Here is a 26,117-nt window from a genome sequence, read left to right on the forward strand (position 1 = left end):
GAGCAAGAAGGTTTATCTGGAGAATGACCAATATTTTAAACGACAAACCTCAAAAATGAATCCAGAAATTATCAAACTGTTTCATTTGTAACAAATAAATTATATACATAATGAAACAGTTCCCTAGGGAGTCCTTCTGAGTAAGCTCTAGATGTCTCTGAAAAAAGTCTCTAGAAATTCTGGAAGGGTTTTGTGGAGTTTGAAACAAAGTTTTATTTTATCGTTTGATTTCTCAAGATTTCTTATTGAAAACTAAACCATATGGGTTACACTAACATTTTCACCTTCATATTAGCATTTATAGTCTCTTTTCTTTATTATTTTTTTGCTAGGGGATACCAGGAATTGAATTCAGGGGTACTTGGCCACTGAGCCACATCCCCAGCCCTGTCTTGTATTTTATTTAGATAGGGTATCACTGAGTTGCTTAGCACCTTGCTTTTGCTGAGGCTGGCTTTGAACTCAAGATTGTTCTACCTCAGCATCCCGAGCTGCTGAGATTATAGGCATGCGCCACTGCATCCGACTGCCTTTGATTATTGAAACAAACTTAAATTCAAGACTTTGGGGAAAACTGTATAAAAAATTGATTCTAACAGAGTGTTGTTAGATAAGTTTAGATTTCAGATCATCATTTAATAAGATTGCAGGTTGGTGTAACCACTGAGTCACTTAACAACAATTTTCTTTTTCTACATCATACTGTCAAAGCCTTCTCAGTATGGGATTTAAATAAGTATTTTTTTGGATGAATGACCAAATGACTAAATACATTTATTTAAACAGGTTTATAGCTTAATAACTGATGAATGTTAGGCTCTCAAAGGGTAAAAAAAAAAAGTGCCTACTTCAATAGGCTTTTAAAAAATAGATTTTATAGGATTGCGAGTTCAAAGCCAGCCTCAGCAAGTGTAAAGGCCAACTGTATTTCTTTTCCTGTTTTAAAATATCTGCAGTTGGAAGGTCTAGCTAGTTGGTTAGGAGCTCTAGTATAAGACACTCTTTCAAGTGAAGGTGTGAACTTACCTATGGGCATAAGCACAAAAATACATTGCATATGGCTCAGATGAGTTAGTACAGACTTTTGGAAGACTAAATTTTTAAGAATTCAGGGTTATTTGAAAGAAAGTATAATCTTCAAAGTTTAGAATTAAACACACAGGTCAGCACACACATGGCTGATGTCTTGTGAGACATGGTGTCCTGCTTTGCAGTGGGTTAGTACTTGGCAATTCAAAGGCCTCTCAGTCATGGAAATGCAAGTTGAACATAACAGCAGTGGCAGTTCACACAGGAAAAGTCTAATTTGTCAAAAATAAAAATCCACAAGTTCAACTGGAAAAGAAGAACCCCAGAATTGGAATATTAATGCTAAACACAGGAATTTAAAATCCTTAGAGAAATTCATAACTTCCCAAGATTCCTTTTGGACTCATAATATCATGATATTTCCTATTTAGAATAAACTAGCAACATTCATCACCAAATGCCAAAACCCTCAAGTTCAAGGGCAGTACTACAGGATTAGAGGTGGATTCCTTAAGATTTGGACTCCCAGGCAAGTTCTTGAAGGCATAGTGAAGTTGCTGGAATAGTTGTTTCCCCACATAGTCCCTTCACAAATACTAAACTGGATTCTGATAGGCTCATCCTTTAACAGAAGAGACATCTGAAGAAATGAAGAGAGATGGACTAGAAAGGGATATTCCTTTTATGCAATACCCACAGTACAGTGATTCTACCACAGTTTAAATGCCATTAGATACTACAAAGAGGTGGGGAAAAAGCAGATGTTGAAGTGGAACTCTAGACAGGTTACTCATCCAGTACTTTGTAGACCACCTTCAAAAAGAACTGCACCATTTTCCACTTGAGAATGAGGTGGTCAACAAAGGGGACTCCTATTCTCAGTGTCCACAATCATGAAAGATTGAATTATTCCAATGCTCACCAACTGGTTTGGCAGTCCACAGTTGGTCTGATGAACTGGCTAGGCCCCCAAATAGATGAGACTACAAAGGACTTTGGAGAGGGGGAGAAGGAATATCCTTTTTGTCCAAATGGTACTGGTATGTACCAGTGATTGCAACGAAACACTTCTTGAATTGCACATCAAGTATTCTCAAGTTTTAGCTAATAGGTATGAAGTTGAAAACAACAAAAGAGGGGAGTCTCACTAGGTATGGTGGCCTACACCTGGAATTCCAGTTGTTTAGAAGGCTGATTCAGGAGGATTGCGAGTTTAAAGCCAGCCTCAGCAATCTAGTAAGGCCCTAAGCAACTTAGTGAGACCCTGTCTCAAAATAAAATATAAAAAAAGGGATAGGGATGTAGTTTAGTGGTTAAGGCATGCCCCAGGGTACAAGACCCAGTACAAACAAACAAGAAAGAGTCTTTTAATGGAAATCCATTGTTCTTTAAGGCCTTGGCCAATTAAATTCTGTCAGTAGGAAGACTAAATCCTTGTCACAAGTCAGTAGCAGTCACCCATCCAATAAAATAACTATTCCAAGCAGTACTGGTTTGTCCAATCTATGAAAATTCTCTCAGTAGGAAGACTAAATCCTGGTTACAAATCAGTAGCAGTGAGCCCCACCCAAGGAACTCATGTAATTAGATACATGCTCAATACTTCTGATGTGGAGGAGGACAGTAGAGACCAAGGAACTCAGCCACATTATTATAGACATAGCCTTTGAGCAGAGACTGGTTTCTTCACAGAACTAGAAATTAATATGGAAGCACAGGAGACCCCAAAGCAATGTCGAGCAAAAAAGAAAAGAGCTGGAAGTGCCACACTACCCTCATTAAAAATACACTTGAGGGCTGGGGATGTGGCTCAAGTGGTAGCGCGCTCGCCTGGCATGCGTGCGGCCCAGGTTCGATTCTCAGCACCACGTACAAACAAAGATGTTGTGTCCGCCGATAACTAAAAAATAAATATTAAAAAATTCTCTCTCTCTCTCTCCTCTCTCACTCTCTCTTTAAAAAAAAAAAATACACTTGACAAAGGTGCCAAAAACATACACTAGAGAAAGGACAGTCTCTTCAATAAACAGTGTTGGGAAGACCAGATATCCACATGTAGAAGACTGACCTTGACCCCCATCTTTCCCTATACAGAAATCAAATTAAAATGGATTCAAACATAAATATAACAAATTATGAACTATTAGAAGAAAATATGGGGAAACACTTTTAAAACGCTGGGATAGACAATATTTTCCCCGTCAAGACCCTAAAAAGCATAAGAAACAAGCAAAAATAGACAAAAGAGACTATATTGCATCTGCACAACAAAGGGAAAAGAGTAGAGAATCTACGGAATGGAAAAAATTGTCAAAAAAGATTATTATTCAGAATATATATGGAACTTAAACAAAACCCAAAATAATCTAATTTAAAAATGGAAAAAAGATATAAAAATAGACACATTTCAAAAGAAATTCAAATGTCCAATACATTTGTGGGTAAAAAAAAGTTTAATTTCATTAGCCACAGGGACATGCATGTCAAAACTACAATAAGGTATCACCTCACCCCAGTTTGAATGGCTAATATTAAAGAGACAAAAATAATAAATGCTGGCAAGAATATAGAAAAAAGGGAACTCTAAATATATCACTTATAGAAATATAAATTCATGCAGTCATATATGAAGAACAGTATGGGGGTTTCTTAAAAAACAGATCTACCAAATGATCCAGACATCTCACTTCTGGATATATACATATACAAAGGAAATAATAACAGCATATCAAAGAGACCCCTATATACCCTTGTTTGTTGCTGCACTACCGACAAAAGCAAGATATGAAATAGACCTTAGATGATAAAGAATATGTGGTGGCTGGGTGTGGTAGCACATGCTTGTAATCCCAGCTACTCAGAAGGCTGAAACAGGAGGATCCCTAGTTTGAGACCAGCCTAGGCAACTTAATAAGACACTATCTGAAAAAAGAAAAAGGGGGTTGGGGCTGTAGCTCAGAGGCAGAGCACTTGCCTAGCATTTGTGAGGCACTGGGTTCGATCCTCAGCACCACATAAAAATAAACAAATAAAGGCATTTTGTTCATTTATAACTATAAAAAAATTTTTTTAAATGATAAAAAAAAGAAAGAAAAAGGACTGGGGATGCTGCTCAGTGATAATCAAGTGCCCCTGTGTTTAATTACTAGTATGAAAAAAATGTGTGTATATGTATGTATAATTACAATAGAATAAATTATTGTTCTATCATGAAAATAATGATATCCTGTTATTTGTAGCAAAATGGATGGAACTGAAGATCATTATGTTAGTGAAATAAGTCAGACATAGAAAGACAAATACTGCAATGTCTTCTACCATGTGAGGATGACAAAAAGGTCAATCAGAATGTTACTAGAGACTGGGAAGAGAGAGGTGGGGGCATAGGAAGAACTTGGGGAGGTTGGAAAATAAGGTACCCAAACACAGAGATAGAAATACCAAGTCCTGGTGTTCTTATGGCACAGTGGGGGGAATTATAGCTTATAATAACCTATTATATATAAGTGAGGAGGTTGAAGGCTCCAAACACAAAGTAATGATAAGATGAAAACACTAATTACCCTTGTTTGAACAGTACATATTGTACACATGTATTGAAATATCACACTGTACCCCATAAATATGTGTGATTATTAATAAAATATTTTAAATGTTTAAAAGAGATGGAAATGTTTTGTTTATCCTGATTTGATCATTATGTACTCTACATGTATTGAATTATCACGCTATACTTCATAAAAATTTGAATAACTAAAATAACACAAAAGGTTCAAAATGCACATCACATTGCTGTTAAGTAGTGATGCAAGGATTCAAAGTAGTATTCTGACAAAGTCATAATGTTATGTAAAAAAAAATCTGGCCAGGTGCCTGGCTTGTGAGGTGGAAGCTTCTTGCAGATGGAAGCTGCCATAGGACAACATGATTCCATTATGTCAGTTAGCTTGTAACCTGACATCCAGACTGACTATGGGCCTTTGTATGAGACACTTTACCCTTCCATTTCCTTATCTGTGTAATAATTTGGATGAGAACGTTATAATACCTTCCAGGTCTGAACTGTGACTTTAAATCCATTCCCACTAATGGAATGGTTAAATGGATGGTTAAATTATTGTATTATGTTGGTTGGTCAATGACCCAAAGGGGGCTGGGGAAAGTGAGAGGTCAGATGAGGGAAAGGGAAATCTGTGATAAATGTAATTCAGAGAAGTACTTTAAAATTCTCAAATTTCAACTTAGTATTATAAGCATTTGAATCATTTAGGCTCCTAAATATGGCTGTTTAAGAGTTGAGATAAATTTTTTGTCCACCCATGTTCTGGTTGTATTAATACTATTGCTTAATACTGAACTGATGCTTCATTATGAATTAATAGTGGCTTTGTTGGCCTTTCTACTTCACGTAACAGGAATTTATCTAAGAGTTTATTTATTTATTTTTTCTTTGGTATTCTGATACTTTTTGTCATGAGGCTTAGTGAGGTTGCTTAGTTCAGCAGTTTGTGGACAGGCTGGGCAACACAATGAGACCCATTAAACATTAAAAATACTTTCTATGTAGGGCTGGGGTGGCTCAGTGGTAGAGCACTTGCGAGGCACTGGGTTTGATCCTCAGCACCACTTAAAAGTAGATAAATAAAGGCATTGTGTTCATTTGGGAAAAAAAAAATCTTCTATGTACCTGAAGTGACCCTGATTTCAGTGAGTCATCCAAGTGCAGATCCAGATATAGGTGAGGAGTCACAGGCCTCAGGTCACTAACAGTCTCACAGTGGATGCAACCAGGGCATTCTAAGTCAACTTTGGCTGTTACCAACATGAATGGGCTTATAAACACAAAATGCCATAAGGATGACAATCACCAGCAGAGTGCTGAAAATGTTCCTCTTAACACCAGGTTCTGCCTGCATAGTACTGCATATTGGGCTCTGCTTCCATGTCTCCACCAGCATGGAGCCTCCACCTGCCCCACCAGGAGGTTACCCAGGTCCAGTTATAGTCAAAGGCACACTGTGCAGCTCTTTCTCAGGTCACTACTGGAAAGAGGCAACCAAAACACCTGTCTCAGTGTTCTAAATTCAGATACAGGAAACATGTCTCTGTTGCTTAATCTACTTAAGAGAATGGTAGTTTGACTTACTCTAAACTATTAGTAAGAATTCTCATGGAATGAAGCAGAGGATAAATGGTAAATAAACTCTCAAAGTACTGGAAAGTGGGTTGGGAATAAGCAAGTGAGGGAGTGTTATCTGAACCTCTTCTTTTTGTGACTTTTGATGAATAGCACAACCTAGCTGGTACCAAACCCCAAATTTGGAAGTACCTTTAAAACCACCTTTTCCAAACTGAAGACCTAAAAAATGGAAAGATCTCCCATGCTCTTGGATAGGCAGAATTAATATTGTCAAAATGGCCATACTACCAAAAGCACTATGCAGATTTAATGCAATTCCCATTAAAATTCCAATGACATTGTTCATAGAAATAGAAAAGTCAGTCATGGAATTCACTTGGAAAAATAAGAGACCCAGAATAAACAAAACAATCCTTAGCAAGAAAAGTAATGTAGGAGGTATCACAATACCAGACCTTAAATTATACTACACAGCAACAAAAACAACATGGTATTAATTCCAAGACAGATATGAAGACCAATGATACAGAATAGAAGACACAGAGACAAACCCCAAATAAATACAGTTATCTCATACTAGGCAAAGACACCATAAACATACATTGGAGAAAAGATAGCCTCCTCAACAAATGGTGCTGGGAAACCTGGAAATCATATGTAGCTGAATGAAATTAAACCCTTATCAGAACTAACATCATCAAAATGGCGATATTACCCAAAGTTCTCCTGAATCCCTTTCTCTCGCCATGCACAAAAGTTAACTCAAAATGGATCAAGGAGCTTGATATCAAATCAGAGACACGGCGTCTGATAGAAGAAAAAGTTGGCTACGATCTACATACGGTGGGGTCAGGCTCCAAATTCCTCAATAGGACACCCATAGCACAAGAGTTAATAACTAGAATCAACAAATGGGACTTACTCAAACTAAAAAGTCTTTTCTCAGCAAAAGAAACAATAAGAGAGGTAAATAGGGAGCCTACATCCTGGGAATAAATCTTTACTCCTCACACTTCAGATAGAGCCCTAATATCCAGAGTATACAAAGAACTCAAAAAATTAGACAACAAGATAACAAATAACCCAATCAACAAATGGGCCAAGGACCTGAACAGACACTTCTCAGAGGAGGACATAAAACCAATCAACAAGTACATGAAAAAATGCTCACCATCTCTAGCAGTCAGAGAAATGCAAATCAAAACCACCCTAAGATACCATCTCACTCCAGTAAGACTGGCAGCCATTAGGAAGTCAAACAACAACAAGTGCTGGTGAGGACGTGGGGAAAAGGGTACACTTGTTCATTGTTGGTGGGACTGCAAATTGGTGCAGCCAATCTGGAAAGCAGTATGGAGATTTCTTGGAAAGCTGGGAATGGAACCACCATTTGACCCAGCTATTCCCCTTCTCGGTCTATTCCCTAAAGACCTAAAAAGAGCATGCTACAGGGACACTGCTACATCGATGTTCATAGCAGCACAATTCACAACAGCAAGACTGTGGAACCAACCCAGATGCCCTTCAATAGACGAATGGATAAAAGAAATGTGGCATTTATACACAATGGAGTATTACTCTGCATTAAAAAATGACAAAATCATAGAATTTGGAGGGAAATGGATGGCATTAGAGCAGATTATGCTAAGTGAAGCCAGCCAATCCCTAAAAAACAAATGCCAAATGTCTTCTTTGATATAAGGAGAGTAACTAAGAACAGAGTAGGGACGAAGAGCATGAGAAGAAGATTAACATTAAACAGGGATGAGAGGTGGGAGGGAAAAGGAGGGAGAAGGGAAATTGCATGGAAATGGAAGGAGACCCTCAGGGTTATACAAAATTACATACAAGAGGAAGCGAGGGGAAAGGGAAAAATAATACAAGGGGGAGATATGAACTGCAGTAGAGTGGGTAGAGAGAGAAGAGGGGAGGGGAGGGGAGGGGAGGGGAGGGGAGGGGAGGGGGGATAGTAAAGGATAGGAAAGGCAGCAGAATACAACAGACACTAGTATGGCAATATATAAATCAATGGAAGTGTAACTGATGTGATTCTGCAATCTGTATACGGGGTAAAAATGGGAGTTCATTACCCACTTGAATCAAAGTGTGAAATATGATATATCAAGAACTATGTAATGTTTTGAACAACCAACAATAATAAAAAAAAAAAACCCTTATCTCTCACCCTATGCAAAACTCAACTCAAAGTTGATTAAGGACCTGGGCATTAGACCAGAGACCCTGTGCCTACTAGAAGAAAAAAAACAGGCCCAACTCTCCACCACGTTAGCTCAGAAATAGACTTCCTCAATAATACTTCTAAAGTGCAAGAAAAAAAAATCAAGGATCAATAAGTAGGACAGCATCAAACTAAAAAGCTTCTTCACAGCAATGTATGAGAGCGCCTACAGAATGGGAGAAAATCTTTGCCACCTGCACCTCTGATAGAGTGTTAATATCCAGGATATACAAAGAACTCAAAAAACAACCCAATCAACAAATGGGCAAAGGAACTGAACAGGAACAGAAGAAGAAATATGATTGGTCAACAAATATGTAAAAACAAATGTTCAACATCTCTAGCAATTATAGAAATGCAAATTAAAACTACACTAAGATTTCATCTCACTCCAGTCAGAATGGCAATTATCAAGAATACAACTAACACTAAATGTTGGTGAGGATGTGGGGAAAAGGTACATTACTGGTGGGACTGCAAATTGGTGCAACCACTCTGGAAAGAAGTATGGAGATTCCTAGAAAACTTGGAATGGAACCACCATATGACACAGCTATTTCACTCCTTGGTTTATACCCAAAGGACTTAAAATCAGCATATTACAGTGAAGCAGCCACATCAATATTTTTAGCAGCTGAATTCACAATAGCCAAGCTATGGAACCAACCTAGGTGCCCTTCAACAGATGAATGAATAAAGAAAATATGGTATATATATACAATGGAATATCATTAAGCCATAAAGAACAATGAAATAATGGCATTTGCCATTAAATGGATGGAACTGGAGAATACCCTGCTAAGTGAAATAAGCCAGTCCCCAAAGATCAAAGGCTGAATGTTCTCTCTGATATGTGGATGTTAACTCATTACAAGGGAGGTGGGAAGTACAGAAGTTCATTGGATTAGACAAAGGGGAATGAAGGGAATCCAGGGGGCATGAGAATAAGAGACAGTAGAATGAATTGGACATAGCTTCCCTATGCTCATATATGAATACACAACTGGTGAAATTCCACATCATGTTCAACCATAAGAATGGAATCCTAATTGGAATTGGCTGCAATCCATGTATGTATAATATGTCAAAATATACCCTACTGTCATGTATATCTAAAAACAACAAATTAAAAAAAAACCCTCTTCCTGTAACCACTTTTACTTCTCAAATTTTCTCAAGTCCTTTTCTTTTCCACCTTTACTACTACTAGTCAGATGAACCATTAAATGAAACAATTACATTTTTTTCTTTGTGACAAAAATGATTCATTAGCAATTTCAAACTGTTCAACCCCAAACCTTCACTCAGGTCTTCATAATCTCTCATATATATTTTTGTAGTAACTTTTAAACTGTTCTTCCTGCCTCCATTAAATCTTACACTCATCTTTCTAAAGGAAAACCAAATAATGGCACTTTTGGTTAAGAGCTCCCTAATGCTCTAGGGAAATCAAACTCATATACTTTAATTTGGCCTATAATTCATATTAATTCCTAATTCTCATCCTTTCTAGCCACTTTCTCTATACAGTCCATACTCCAGCAATACTGCATTTGCAGTTTTCCTCTAAAACTATGCCATTTTACAACACCCCTTTTGTACTATATTCTATGCCTGAAAAGTCACTCCCTTACCTTCTTTTTCCTTTCTCCTGAGAGACTCCCAGTAAACTGTAAAACACCATTCCTTCTGTGATACCACCCTAGACCAGACACCTGTGGCTGTTCTTTCCTCACTGAATGGAGTGTGCAGCTTTATGATGTACTCAGTTGTTTTCAGATCTGTACCTCACTAGACAGTTTACTCCCTTAAAGTAACAATTACATTTTACAACAATGCAAGCATTCAAATATTATCTGTTCAACAGGTCTAAGAGACAGTATGACAGAGCAGGATGAAGCGGGTATCAAAGGAGGCCATTTTCCCATTAGTTCTTTACGTTTTCCATCTACTTAGTTCTGTGTTGGTAGCAATGACAATGAACGAACTCCTGGCTTGTCTGGGAGGAGGTAACAGGAAGGCCCTGTTACTGAGCTCTTTCCTTTAGCTTTAAGGCCCCAGGTTGTAATGTGTCTTTCCCTAGGCTGTCTCCATATGTCACACCTGATGGGAAACACTCCTGTGTGAAAGAGATTTATGTGAAAGAGATTTCCAAAAATGAAAGGATGTATTTATTTTTTTTCTCTTGTAGTCTTCTGTGTGTACTATAAATAAATGGAAATGGCTAGTGAATTTGAATTCTAAACTACCTTTCTTCTCATACATAGCCACTATTGCAGTTGTATCATGAAAAAAAGGGCTCACCTTAGAAAAGAATATTTAAAAAGATATTAAAGCAGCCACTACATTGCTAGACTGGGTTCCCATCATTGTGACCTTTAAATTAGTTCATTTTTTCAGTCATATAGCTACTAGGTTGGACACTGCCATAAGTATAGACTGGGCATCATATACCATCTAGATATCCATTAATTTCTCAGTAATAGTACCTGGCTTAGGCCAGTGCCCACTACACAGAAGATATTCAACACCAATGCTGGTGATGGTAAAAATAATAGTAACAATAGCAGAAGCAACAGCAACCTCCATTTACCGGGTGCTTCCTATGTCCCAGGTATAAGTTGGGTTCTTTGTATGCATAATCCTTACAACAGTTTTAGATAGGTGTTATCTCAGTTTTTATGAAATACCTACATGTGAAGAAACTTGATTATTTAAATGAAAGACTCCTTCTATTTGGATAGATAAAAAAACTCAATCTTCATTTTTCTCTAGTATACTCATGTAAATGTATACGTAAAATGCATAAAAATACAAGCTCATGATATAGGATCTACAATGGTGGTTTCCTAAAAGGCCACTCTGACATTTTTTAGGTGAAATGTATTCTCTGGAACTTACTTTTGATTTACTGTGGCGTATGAGGGCAGAGAGCAGTCTGTTCGACTCTCCCATCACACCAGCATGATCTTTGGCTTCACACCATTCTACCAAACGTTCCACTAGCTTAACATTTCTTCCCAGTTGTTCAGCAGCTTCTGCTATAGGAAAGAAGACAAACCCAAAAGGAAAGAATCACTGAAGGGCAATCAGCTGAAATAACTGGAAAAGATATGAGTGTGGGCTGGGGTTGTAACTCAGTGGTAGAGTGCTTGCGTAGCACATATGACAAACTGGGTTAGATTCTCAGTACTACAGATAAATAAATAGAATAAAGGTATTGTGTCCATCTTCAACTAAAAAAATATTTCTTTTTTTAAAAAAGATGTGAGTTTGAAGGAAAATTATATGTCTAAAAACACAGCTCAATAAACTTTAAGAACTACAAATACTCCTCACCTGATGGGTTTTTTCTATAAATTTCTATAAATTGTGAACTTTTATAACAAAACACAAAAATAAATGACTTCACACCTTTTTGGTTAAGCTTGGTTGTGTGGTAGACTGTAATAAAGGGTTTTCTCTATGCAATTAATATAGAGAAGGGCTTAAATTGAAAAATAAATAAATAAACATAATTCATTTTTAGGAGTGGTTTTCATTACTGTTTTTGCAAATAGAAAAATTCTCTCCATGTTTGCAAAAGAAAAATTTAAAAAGTTTGATTTTGAAGACAAAGTAAAACATATGAAATGTCAAAACACCTCAGGAACTGATAACCAACATAAAACCAGGATTATATAAATAAAGAAAAATAATGTAATTTCCATCTAAAGTCAGCTATAATAAGCATGAAAATTAATAAATGAGATTCCTAAACCAATCTCTTCTTAACTTTTATTTGCTATTTGCTTTTATGATAATATAATAGTGAAAGCTAAAAAAAAAGTCATTTTTCAATGAGGGGCACACTAAAAATGTAACGCTTGGGATAGCATTTCTCTTACCTTGTGCATCTATTAACATTCTTAATGTTCCCAGAAGTTTGAACTGAACTGGGGGCATTTCAGATTTAAGGAATTTCAAAACTGTCTCTGTGACTCCAGCTGATAACATCTTTGCTTTATTTACCACTGAAAAACAGAGAGTATGGTTAAAATGGAGTAGCATTCTTAATAATAAATATTCAATTCAATAACATTTACTGAGCTCTTTCCTTTAGCTTTAAGGCCCCAGGTTGTATTTTGCTATTTAGAAACAATCCTGTCCATAAATTTTAAGAATGGTGTGTGTAAGTATCCTGTTTATAGGAACAAAACAATACAAAACATACTGGTTTTTTAAGTCCAATCTCTAGTGTTTATCTTTGTCTTTGACCCAATTATTAATAAGTGATCAACATTTCAATATATTAAAATAAACTAGTAATGTACATGTGAACAAAACCAAATGCATATGGATTAGATCTTCAAAGAACCACACAACTTTACCTTACCAGAAATTTACTTTTGAAAAATAGAATAAAATAATAATTTTAATTATTTTCTGTATTATTTCATGGCCCAACAGTTCCTAATCCAAAGACACAGTAAGGCTATTTTTAAAAAATTACATGTCTGCTTGTAGGAAAAGACAAAAACCTGACTAAGTCTTTCTTCAGGAGACTTTGTTAATTGATGTCATTATCTTAACTTCAACAGAAGATACTTTAAAAAGCTTAACTGTACAAATATAATGAAAATGTAAGAGTTTTCAAAAGGTAATAGAATCTCTGATCTTAAAAGCAAATATTTTTGTTTTGTTTCAGAAAACTCATTTAACATGATTTTCATTTATTAGTAACAAAAATGTCAACAATTTGAAGACTATTTTTCTTTTCTCAGGGAAGATCCACAAATCACATACAGTAAAAGTCTTTCAAAAATGATGTATTTTATTTTCTACATAGCTGTCTCCTATTTTTAAGTCTTACCTGGAATAGCCAGATTTCTGAGGGCACTTAGTGCTGCATGCTGTACAGTGACATTTCCATCTTCTACATGTCTGTCCAGTAAATCCATAAGTTTTTCTACAATTCCATTGTCTACCATATGAATACAATTTCCATCTGGTAAAAATGAAAGCAATTTTCTTCCTTTAAAAAATGTTTATGAGGGCTGGGGACATAGCTCAGTTAGGTAGAGTGCTTGCCTTGCATGCACAAGGCTCTGGGTTTAATCCCCAGCACCATTAAAAAAAAAAGTTTATGAATATTTTGAGATGCTGTTGCCTGCTTATTACCTACTTTAGAGAAAATGAAGCTACAACAAAATGAATTCCTAATTTTTTCCCCATCAGATTTATAGATTTTTCTATTTCTAGAATGAGATGTCTGATTATAAAGATGCTTAATTTTTTTTAAATCAGAAAAATCGCTATTTTAGAATCTTATAATTTATCAATATATGCTCAAATCATCCCATCCACCAATAATTTTTGTGTTAGTTTTAGCAGTCAACTTTTATCATGGCTGATATTTACATTATTTTTTAGTGAATTTTTCAAATTTTCCACATTTAGCTTTAATACTTATCAATATTTTTGCCAATCTTCTTAACTCCATCATTAAAGAGTTATTCTCAAAAACAAGAATAAATAGTAAGATGTCTGCCACTATACTAACATGGTATTCCCCCATCCAAAAATTCAAAATCGGAACTGCTCCAAAAACCAAGTTTGGGGGTACTATCATAACATTATTTGTAGAATGCAAAATTCTACATAGACCTCAGGTGATAGATCACAGTCAAAACACAAATGCATTAAAAATATTGTTATGAAATTTCTTTTAGGCTATGTGTATAAGGTCTGTAGGAAATATAAATAAATTTCATGTGTAGACTTGAGCCCTGTCATCAAGATATGTCATTACATATGCAATATTCAAAAATCTGAAAAAATCCAAAATAGGAAACACTTTGGATACCGGATACTCAACCTGTATTGTATAATAATAGTTCACACTGGAATAAAATCAAACTAAAAATCAGCATTTCCTAGACAAAGTACAAGTTTCTAGAATGAATGAACAGTAAAATAAATATTCTACACTAAATCAGGATAATTCATACTAAAGTTTTATGGGCCTAAGAGTATAAATTAGGGCCCAATAACCCTAGGATGAATACTCAGTCCAAAATAAAATCACCAAGCACAAAAGCATATCAGATGTACACCAGAATGGGACTCAAGTTTACTAATCTCTGACAAAGTATTCAAAAGAAGCACTGCATGATTATTGTTTGTGATATTTTAACTATTAGAAATTAGTTGAATTACATAAAATATGTAATTTGTTATGAAAGTCACTATAAGTATTTGACTTCTGAAGAATTAAGAAAGCAACACACAAATTTCTGAGCTGTTAGTTTTAGTGCATGTGACAGTTCAGCAAAAATTTTAAAAATGTAGAACATCTCAACATCTCTAGCAATTATAGAAATGCAAATTAAAACTACACTAAGATTTCATCTCACTCTAGTCAGAATGGCAATTATCAAGAATTCAACTAACACTAAACGTTGGCAAGGATGTGGGGAAAAAGGTACATTGCTGGTGGGACTGCAAATTGGTGCAACCACTCTGGAAAAAAGTATGGAGATTCCTCAGAAAACGTGGAATGGAACCACTATATGACACAGCTATCTCACTCCTTGGTTTATACCCAAAGGACTTAAAACTAGCATATTACAGTGATGCAGCCATATCAATGTTTATAGCACAGCAGCTCAATTCACAAAGCCAAGCTATGGAACCAACCTAAGTGCCCTTCAACAGATGAATGAATACAGAAAATATGGTATATATACATAATGGAATATCATTCATCCATAAAGACCAATGAAATGATGGCATTTGCCAGTAAGTGGATGGAACTGAACAATACCATGCTAGGTGAAATAAGCCAGTCCTAAAAGAACAAAGGCTGAATAGTCTCTCTGATACGTGTATGCTAACTCACAATAAGTAGAGGGTGGGGAATAGGAAAGACAGTAAAATGAATTGGAGATAACTTTCCTATGTTCTTATATGAATACATGACATGTAACTCCATATCATATACAACCACAAAAATGGCAAGTTATATTCCATGTATGTATGTCAAAATACATTGTACTGTCATTTTTTATTAGTTGCTCAAGACAATACAATGATCTTGACATATCATACATTTGATTCAAATAGGGTATGAATTCTCATTTTTCCACGTGTTCAGATTGCAGGATCACAGTGGTTATACATCCATGTGTATACATACAGCAATCCTAGTGTCAGTTGTATTCTGCTGCCCTCCCTATCCCTCCTCCCCTCCCATCACTATTCTCTACCCATTCTACTGTGACATTTCTCTCTCTCTCTTTTTTTCTTCCCTTCCCCCTCACACCATTGTACATATATTTTTTAACTAAAAAGAATAAAAAATTTAAATGAATAAAAATAAACATTTTTTTCATAACTAAAAAAAATGTAGAACATCTGATTTACAAAGGAAGAACTAGTATGTTTACCATTTCTGGCAAAATTTGCAATTGCCAATGCTCCAGCAAGCTGTAGCTGGTGGTTATTCGATGGAATCCAAGAAAGCACCCTTTGGAACACATTGCCTTTTCCTCCTTCAAATAGTTTCTGCATGGATTCATCTGGGCATAAGTAAAATAAATAATTAAAAAAAGAGAAATATAATTAGGAGTAACAAATCCATATCCCTAAGTAAATATCTAATTGCGACATTACATACCTCATGAACTATTAAATTCATAATGGAAAAAGCAGTGTCTATTTTTAATAAGCTTTTAGTAGGGGTTAGACCATAAGAGTTTAGAATTTTCCTGGAGTAAGTTTTGTAGCCATAAACTTTCATTTCTTTGGTGCCACAGCTATCTCTTCCTTATGACAGCTTTTCATATACTGGAACACGACAAAGATTCCTCTTTTTCTGGTCCATCATCTCTAGTACTTTCCATGAGGTATTAGGTTTCAAAATCATCACTTCAACAGGAAGTGAGATAAGAAAATGAGGAAATACCTAATAATTATATCTACAGAAAAAACTTAATATATTTAAAAATTCTGACAACCATATTCTTTGACATAAATTATAACTCACCTCCAAGAAGTAATAACACCATTAGATCTGAAGCAGTCTTGAGCTCAGCAATGTCATCCTCCTTGTCACTATCCACCTTCTGCTGCACAATCTCTAGGAGGCACTCAACAAGGCCTGCTTCGACCAGTTGTAGTTTAATAGCATCTAAAGAACAATGAAAACAAAGCCACCACAATTTCAGAAGAAACAGAGGTCTAGTACAGGTGATCCATTATAAAGAACTGTAGCAACCCAGGGAAATGCAGAATTTAGATAAAACACCTTTCCAGATTTGAGTTTCACAATGAAACATTTGAAAACACAGTTTAATTACACAAAAACTTTACCTCATTTTTCTATTTGAAATTGTTTATCCTTTCACAATGTCTCCCAGAACCTAAATGAATCAATTCTCAGCTCTGAAGGCAATATCATTCTACTATTATTTTAGATATTATATTTTAAAAGGCGACACTATAAGTTACATATTTCATATGCCTATATACACACACCTGTTATATAAACTTAAAATTCCTTCCCCGACGGAATGTTAAAACAAAGCTATTGAAAAATAAAGAAATATTAATAAATTTTAACCTATGTAACAAGTATATTTCCTGTTTGTATATTTCTAGGGCAATCAATCTATATTTTAATGACTTTTAAAGTCATATTTTTAAAAGGACTTAAGATTTTCATTACTTTAAAACTTTTTTGGGTCATGAATATATGGTGACTCATTATACTAAATTTTATTTCAGAATGTATTTTAAAATGTTCATAATAAAAGTTAAAAGAAAATATAACTTTAAGCTCTCTAATGGTTAACCAAAAAAATATTTTAGAACTATACACTAATTACACTAAAAAATTCTTCATAGAAAAATCAAAATTTTTACATTCCTGTTATTTTTTTTCTTTTCTTTAGATCTTATAATCACACACAGAAGTTGGGTTTGTCCTGACAAATTCATACATACATGGAGAAAGATTTCAGTTCATGTTCCCCACTTTTTTCTCCCTTCTTCCATTCTCCCTCCTCTCCTTGATTTCCTTTTTCTCTTCTTTTATATTTGACTGGTTCTTCATAATATCCTGCCCTTCTCTCCCCATTTCCTTTATTTTATTATATATTCTGCATTTTCTTTATTTTATTATATATTCTGCATAAGAGAAAAAAATTTGACCTTTGAGTTTCTGAGTTTGAATAATTTCACGTAGCACAACGTTCTCCATTTCCATCCATTTACCAGCAAATGCCATAATTTCATTCTTTTTTATGGCTGAGTAGAACTCCATTGTATACCACAATTTCTTAATCTGAATGGATTTCTTAATGCCATCTATTGATGAGCATAGGGGTTGATTCATAATTCAGCTCTTGTGAATTGTGCTGCTATAAACACTGAGATGGCTCTATCGCTATAGTATGTAAACTTTTTACATCCCTAATGCTTTAAATATCCTTTCCTTATAGCATTTTTACTTCATTAAAGATTTTGTATTTGGATCCATATCCATCTCCTGTTAAGAACAGATACAGCTTATTAATCTTTATTTTTAACCTAAACTGGCTTATCTAAATGCTTTGAATTTGACACTTTAACCCATCAAATCCCAAGTTTTAAATTCTGCAAATATAATAAAATTTCAAATATTAAAGTTATCACTAGTTGGTATATTTCTTGTCCAATTTAAGTTTTAGCTGGGCCTGTTAGTGCATGCCTGTAATAATCCCAGCTACTTGGGAGGCTGAGGCAGGATGATCGCAAGTTTGAGGCTAGCTTGGTCAGCTGAGCAAGAACCTGTCTCAAAAAAATATAAAGGGTTGAGGATGAAGCCCAGTGGTACAGAGCCCCTAGGTTCAATCCCCAGTAACAAAAAACAAAACAAAACAACAACAACAACAAAAAACCCCACCAATAAAAAACCCCAATCCAAAAAACAACCAACCACACCCCCAAACCCTCAGAAACTCTCAAACAATATCAATTTAAGTTTTTATAGGTGTTGCACATCTAGGACAATGGGACAAAATGAATTAAAAAATACATTTATAAAGATTCTTAAATTTAAATTTTATTTTTTGATCATTTATTTCCCTAAGCTGTATATGCACACATATATAGCAATCATAGTTTCAGATTCTCATTTGGAAGAAACAAAGACATAAACATATATTAGATACTTAAGACACATATACTTAAGACTTTGATTGCTAGGCAATTTTAAAGTATAAAAATATAGCTTTTTACTATTACCAGGAAGATAATTCTCTCTTGAATATTGTCTCAGAATACACAGAATATGCATCTTGGAATACTTTTATAAAGGTATGCTTGTACTGTGCCTTGGAAAAAGTAGGGCGTTTCCTTGGTTACACAATGCTAGGGCTAGAAATGTGTAGCAAACAGAATTGAAAACCATCATAGAAAAAAAAAAAGATTTAAAAATACTACATACCTTGAACTATATAAATTCCGACATAAAATTACTCTTCTTTTTATACCAAGAAAACCACAATGATATGCAAAGGTTTATCCAGAAACGAGTTTTCAAAGCTATCCCTTCACCCACTGGAGTGGAGGTAGAGGTAGAGAAGAAAACAAACAAACAAAACCCTCTGATTCCTATGCATGTCCAAGTTTGTCAGGATGAAACCAACTACTATGTAAAACCATAAAAATCTAATAAAAAAATAAAAACATTGTCATTCTCAAATACTGCAAGGAAAATAACAGGTAATTCTCTGGTATAAAATTCTCAGTTTTATGCCAGAGAATTACCTGTAGTTTTCTGTAATCCCAGCAATTTAGAAGGATTTCAAGTTCAGGAAGATTTCAAGTTCAAGACTAGCTTCAGCAACCAAGCGAGGCCTTAAGCAATTCAGGAACCCTGTCTCAAAATAAAAAAATGAAAAGGACTGGGAATGTGGCTCCCTGGTGCCAGCAAACAAACAAAAAGATCATGATTAAGTTTTCACTTTCTAGAACCATCAAATGAGATGAAAAACAAATTTATTCCTAAAGAAAAAGATCTAAGGCAATTAGAAAATGTAAAATTTGTCAAGATTAAAGATCATAGATCTTTATTCTTACAGTTTGACTGTAATCACAAATATATTTAGGAGGCTTAAACTAAATTAATTAGGACTAGCAGGGCATTCTGGCAAAGTAAAAAGCCAGCATATTTATCATTACCATTCTGTCCAAGAATACCTGTTTGCTTATATATGTAAAAAATGCATACATACATATATGTATCATATGTATGTATGTGTATTAAATGACTTTTTAAATTGTGAAAAAAACCATAAATACATAAGAGTGCATAAAATGTAAATGTTAAGCATAATAAATCATTAGAAAGAGAATTACCATGCATCTATCATCTAAATCAAGAAATTAATTGCCAACAATCCAGGAAGCCCCTCTGCGCTTTTCCCTTTCTGATCATGAGCACCTCTCTTCATTCTTCTCAAAGCACTACCTGGGTTGATATCGTAATCACTTCTATATTTTTACTGGTTTATCAAATAAAGAATCATTTCTGAAAACTGGTTTTGTTGCACCTTATGTTGAATTTCACATAAGCCAAATAGTACTTTTTCAGCATTGGTTTTCGCCTTTCAGTATTATGAGATTCACATACATTAATGGTTCTAGCTATCTTCATTCCTTTTCATAATGATTTTTTCCATTATTTGAATATACCATATTTTACCGATCATTCTCCCTTTAATGGATATGTGTTGGTTCCAATTATTTTGTTATTATAAATAATGCTGCCTTGAACATCCTGGTGCGTATATACACAGGTTTCTTGGTGTATTTCTTTTTTGGCGGGGGTATACTGAGGATTGAACTCAGGGGCACTCCACTACTGAGCCACATCCCCAAGCCTATTTTGTATTTTATTTAGAGACAGAGTTTCACTGAGTTGCTTAGCACCTCACTTTTGCTGAGGATGGCTTTGAACACGTGATCCTCCTGTCTCAGCCTCCTGAGTCGCAGGGATTACAGGCGTGCACCACCTACCTGGCTTAGAGGTCTATTTCTAAGAGTGGAATTGCTGGGTCATAGGTCATTCAACTTCAGTAGGTATGAATTTCTGAACTGCACTATTTATACTCTCTCTGGCACTTACTGGTTGATCCCACTGCTCCACACCCTCACCAATACCTAGAATACCAAACTTCCCAGTAGCTAGATAGTGGTATTTTACAGTGGTTTGGTTTTACATTTTCTGATTGTTGTGAGATTTGGGCATATTTTCCCTCAGTTTTCTATATCTTTCTTAATGATCTGTGGGAATTTTTAATACAGTTAAAATAAAATTTTGCTATTGTTATCTAGTAAAACCACTTCTGCCAACACATTCTCTTCCAGTAATCTTGGCTATTCCTGACCTTTGGAAAATTTTAATTACAACCGCACTGAGTTCACAAATTGACAGAGAGATATGATATCATTAGAACAATGAGGCTTCCAATCTATGAAAGTGTTACAATTTTCCACTCATTTAGCTCTTTAATTTATCTCAATGTTTTCTTACAGTTTCCTCCCAGAGATATTGGCAAGTCTTTGATCAATTCATTCTTAAGTGCTTTATTTTTCATACTATGATAAACAGTTCATTTTAAACATTCTATTTTCTGGGTTTTTCTGGCATATAGAAATACACTTTATTTTTGCTTCTCCTTTTTAGATAAGAAAATTTATCTAAATTCTGATTTACAGAATTGACCAATATATTCTTTTGAATTGAACACTCATAATATTATCTTTGAATAATGACAGTTTTATTTCGCTCTCTTCCTTCATTGGGTAGTTCTTCAACACAAGATTGAATAGAAGAAGTGGGGCTGGTCCTCCTTACTTCCAATCTCAAAGGGAATGTTTTTTATTTAATTATTGAGTGTTATATTTTCCGTAAGTTTCTTGTAGAGATTCTTTTTAGATTGAAGAAGTCCTTTGCTAGTACTGGTTTGTTAAGAGTTTTTAAAAATTGTGAAGAGATAATGTTAGCAAATTTTTCTTTTGAATCGGAGATAATATAATTTCTCCACTATAATTAAGCTGAATTATACTGACTGAATTTTGAATATCAAATTGCTTTACATTTTCAGAACCAATGCAATTTGGCATGATTAACTTTTAAATATATTCTGATTTGCTACAGTTTCAAAAAGAATTTTGGATGTCTATTTAGGATGAGACTGGCCTTTAATTTTCCTTCTTACATTATCTTTATTGGGATTTGGCGAAAGGACTCACTAGCCTCACTAAAGTAAACTTGGTAAGTATAGTTGCTTTGTTCACTGTCTGGTAGAATTTAAAATAAAATTATTCAGTTTTTCTATTTTGTATTTGTGTTATCCAAACTTTAAAATGTACTGGATCAAATTTTTCACAATACCCATTTAATATCTGCAAAATCTGGGGCCTGGGGTTGTGGGTCAGCGGTAGAACACTTGCCTAGCATGTGTGATAACCTGGGTTCGATTCTCAGCACCATATAAAAATAAATAAACATAACAAAGGTACTGTGTTCAACTACAACTAAAAAATAAATATTAAAAAAATCTGGGGCTGGGGATGTGGCTCAAGCGGTAATATGCTCGCCTGGCATGCGCAGGGTGCTGGGTTCAATCCTCAGCTCCATATGAAATAAAAAATAAAGATGTTGTGTCCACCGAAAACTGAAAAATAAATATTAAAAAATTCTCTCCCTCTTTCTCCCCTTCCTTCTCAAAAAAAAAAAAAATCTGCAAAATCTGTATCCTTTTTAATTCTTGATTTTGGTTATTTGTGATTTCTCTTTATTTCCTCACTGCTTGTATTGTAGGGCTTTACCAATTTATTAAGTCTTTCTAGACTCAACTTTTGGCAATTTGATGCTTGTGGTACATTGCATGTTTTCTTATTTATTAAATTTAGCTCTTTATATTCCCTTCCTTTTGCTATCTTGGGTTTATTTTCCTTTAAAAGCATAAAATGGATAGTAAGCTCACTGATTTTAGTTTTCCTCCTTTTCTAACATGCATTTGTTTATTTATTTTAATTATTTTTTTAGTTTTATATGGACACAATACCTTTATTTATTATTTTTATGTAGTGCTGAGATTCAAATGCAGTGCCTCACCTGTGCTAGGCAAGCGCTCTACCATTGAGCTCAACCCCAGCTTTATCTAATATGCAAAACATTTCTAACTTAAATTTCCAAGAATAGCTTTATGGGCATCACATCAGATTTGAGACACATGGTATTTTAATTTTCATTATTAGAAAAATTTTTGATTTCTATTATGATTCTTCTTTGACCTCTGAAGTAATGAAAGTATACTTCTTAATATTAGTGCAGATACTTCCTACACACTTAGGTCACAGAACTTCCATGCATCCTTTTATTAGATAAGTAGTTACATATTATTTTTAAAAACTATTTTGGTAGTTACCTTAAAAACTGAAATCATGGAATAATGAAAGTCATAACAGTATCTTCTGGACAATGCATGGGTCTTAGATTCTAATTCCTTTTACTTCTCACCTGATTTATATGCTTATTCTGTGGTATATTTTAAATTAAGTACTATCCATTTTAAACCTCACAATTAAATTAGTTGCTTTTTTTCCCCTTTTACTTTTGGTCTTCATTCTCCTGCATCTATATCATTTTCCTTTTATCTAATGGATCAGCTTTATAATTTTCTTCAATGAGGGTACATTGGTAAACTGAATCTTTAAATTTGAACACCTTTATATTGCCTTCATTTTTGGAGAGTACTTTCATTTAGAATTCTAGGTTGGTTCTTTTGCTACATAGAACATGGTGTCCCAATGTCATCTTGCACAGCTGTTGTTGAGAAGTTAACTGTCAAACTGTTGTTTCTTTTAAGGTAAACTGTTTACTTTTTTTTCCTGGTTTAAGATTTTGTCCTTTTTTTTTTTTTTTCCTGCATTTTCAGTTTGATATAACCTAGACATGAATTCTTTTTTGTTTCTTGCTTTGGTTTGAATGTCCCCACCAAAACTCCTTTTGAAATTTAATCCCTATTGTGAGGTATTAAGAGAGCAGAGACTTAAACTGACTGTGGCATTTGAAGGTAGAATCCTTAGGCGGTAATTAAGGTTAAATAAAGCCATAAGGATGGGGACATAATCAAACAGGACTGTGGTTTTATAAGAACAAGAGTGTTTTTCCTTGCCATGTGTTGATGCCCTACAGAAAATTCTCACTAGCAACAACTTCTCCAGATACATCTGCCCAATCTTCAACTTTCCAGCCTTCAGAACTGTGAGCTGAATAAACTTTTATTCTTTATAAATTACAGTTTGTTTTCTGTTGCTATGATTAAGTACCACAGACTAAGATTATTTTCATGTCTTAGTTTCATTGGGCTTTTTGAGTCTTTGATATCTTTCATAATTTCTGATTAAGCTTCTGCCAAAATTTCTTTAAATGTTGCCTCTCTCTGCACACCTCACCCTCAAATTCTACACTCCTTCTGAGACTCTATCTCTTCTTTTATGTAAATTGGATCTGCTTTTCTTTACATTTCATTCTGAATTCCTTTCTAATCTACCTTAATTCGATGATTCTCTATCAACTGTATCTAATCTGCTGGTAAAACCACCAATTAGGTTCTTAATTTTGGTAGGATTTTTCAATTCAGCAATTTTTATTTGTTTTTAAAATCTACCATGTCATGTTTTTAATTTTCCAGTTTCCTTCTTTTAAACTTTTAAGCTTGTTTTCAGTTCCTTGTGTTAGCTCTTGTGTATAGTGCTATCTCCTTACGTGCCTGGTCCTCTTTGATTTTGTGTTAGACATTGTATTTGAAAAGTTATTAAAGGCATGGTTTCCTTCCTCTGATTCACTTTTCCTTCTATAGTGCATTACAAAAGATATTTTGTGCTCAAAAAAGGGAGTGGTTTACTAATATTCTCATTGTTGGCCAGCCTGGGACTTTAACTTTTATCCTCTTTGCCATACAAGGGTACAGATATGGAGTTTGGCTTTTCAGCTGCCTTTTCCAAATTGGAACAAGAAAGTGTTAGCTACAAAAGCCTCTTTACTCTTTAAAAATCAAAGGATCTTGGAAAATAGCTTTCATCATATAGATATAGTTACGGAGTAGAAAATGTAGCTGAAGTTAGAGATACCAAAATAAAACTTAATATTTATCAATAATAATATAGGGAAGGGTTTTGAGTTAAAGAACTAGCAACTAAAACCTGAAAAATTTTACATGATCAAAAGTCAAGAGGTACATCTATTTTCTTACCATTTTCTGCCAATGGAGCAAGAACTTCAAAAATCATTTCTCTCTTATCATGTTCTATTTGTTTCTTGAAGAGTTTTACTAGCTCTTCAGCAATATTGGTACTAGCAAACTGTTCTTTACTTGACTCTGAAAAATAAAGAAAAAAAATTTCTAAATTTTTTTAAAGAAAGTAAAACCCAGAAATTTGTTTCCTGTTAATACTTAGTCATTTTGTACTAATACTAAATATAAGCACACTTCAAATACAGGAACAATCAAACTAAGGCCCTTGAAAAAGAAAAATGTCTAAGGCTCTAGAGAAAATATTCTGGCTCAATTATATTTGAGGTTGTAAGAAATGTTCGCTAGCATGATACATAAGTCATACAACAACAATAAAAATTAATAGGTCATAAAATTCACAGTATCAAGTCTTTTAGTTGAAGAAAAACTGTTTAAAACAGATTATATGTCATAGAATAAAGGATGACACCATCTTATCTTTAATGTTATTAAAGTGGTATGTTTCTGTACTGGTCCTGACATAAGTATAACTTTTTGTTGTTTTCTTTTGGCGGTGCAGGAAGGTTTGCAGTGCTGAGAATGGGCCTTGCAATGCCATGTAAGGCATTCGATGACTACTTCTTAAAGGCCAATTCTTCACAAGTACTGGGGAAGGGGGATCTCATTCCTCATTCCCTCTCTGGTATGTCTAACCTAGAGCCCTTACTCTGGAGCTTCGCCATCAATCAGTATTTAAATATGTAAATTCCTCACATAGAAAAATTAAAAACACCTTCCTTTCCTCTACCCTCACTTTATTCATCAACTATATCCAATAAGAAATATTTTAAAAGTAAATCTCATTCACTTTTGCAAACAAGTTTGATACCATTGTCTACATATATTGCTTCTAATTTCTTAACTCACATGCATTCCTAAGTGCTAGAGTCACTTTTTGTCAAAAACATTTCTAATAAAAATGATAAACCACAGAAACTTGTATGGTTTTGCTCACTAATAATATATAGTAGCTTAAAGATAAAACAAAAAATAACTGACAAGTGAAATTTTTTCACAACTGAAGGGAGAAAAGAAAAATGCAACTCTGCCTTATTAAGCCTCATAAATTTTGTGGGATTAAAGATGTTTCCATTTGGGGACCTACAAAAAAGAATGCATCATCAGAGATTGCGTCTGATGCTACAGAAGGAAAGTAGATTGTATCGGGTCAGTGAGAACCAGGAATGTAAGAAAGCAAAGAACCAAGTCTCAAGGAACAGGAACTTATAGAGGTTTGGTGGAAAAGAAGGAGCAAGCATAAGAGACTGCAAAGTGCTGAGTGGGCCACAACCCGCTTACATGGATTTAGATATATCTGCCCAGTATAGTAGGGACAACAGCAAGGCAGGCAAAGTTGTCTTTACAAATGTATACT

General features: G+C 34.6%; 1 protein-coding gene and 1 pseudogene across 5 annotated transcripts in view; one reads left to right on the plus strand and one right to left on the minus strand.

The window, feature by feature from the left end:
- Rap1gds1 (Rap1 GTPase-GDP dissociation stimulator 1) overlaps positions 1-26,117 on the minus strand; it is a 146,843-nt gene that overhangs the window by 11,428 nt on the left and 109,298 nt on the right. For 3 of the 5 annotated variants that reach the window (XM_076863798.2, XM_076863796.2, XM_076863794.2), the window contains 6 exons: positions 24,701-24,826; positions 16,435-16,578; positions 15,836-15,967; positions 13,261-13,395; positions 12,296-12,421; positions 11,310-11,449 (listed from right to left, as the gene is read on the minus strand). In XM_076863798.2, the coding sequence (XP_076719913.1) occupies positions 11,310-11,449; positions 12,296-12,421; positions 13,261-13,395; positions 15,836-15,967; positions 16,435-16,578; positions 24,701-24,826 (803 nt within the window). The remainder of the gene's footprint in view (positions 1-11,309; positions 11,450-12,295; positions 12,422-13,260; positions 13,396-15,835; positions 15,968-16,434; positions 16,579-24,700; positions 24,827-26,117) is intronic. The other 2 variants (XM_076863797.2, XM_076863795.2) reach the window with 1 other exon arrangement.
- Positions 1,196-2,180, plus strand: LOC143406397 (ferrochelatase, mitochondrial pseudogene; annotated as a pseudogene).

This window comes from Callospermophilus lateralis, chromosome 8, assembly GCF_048772815.1.
Source record: "Callospermophilus lateralis isolate mCalLat2 chromosome 8, mCalLat2.hap1, whole genome shotgun sequence".
Lineage (NCBI taxonomy): Eukaryota > Metazoa > Chordata > Mammalia > Rodentia > Sciuridae > Callospermophilus > Callospermophilus lateralis.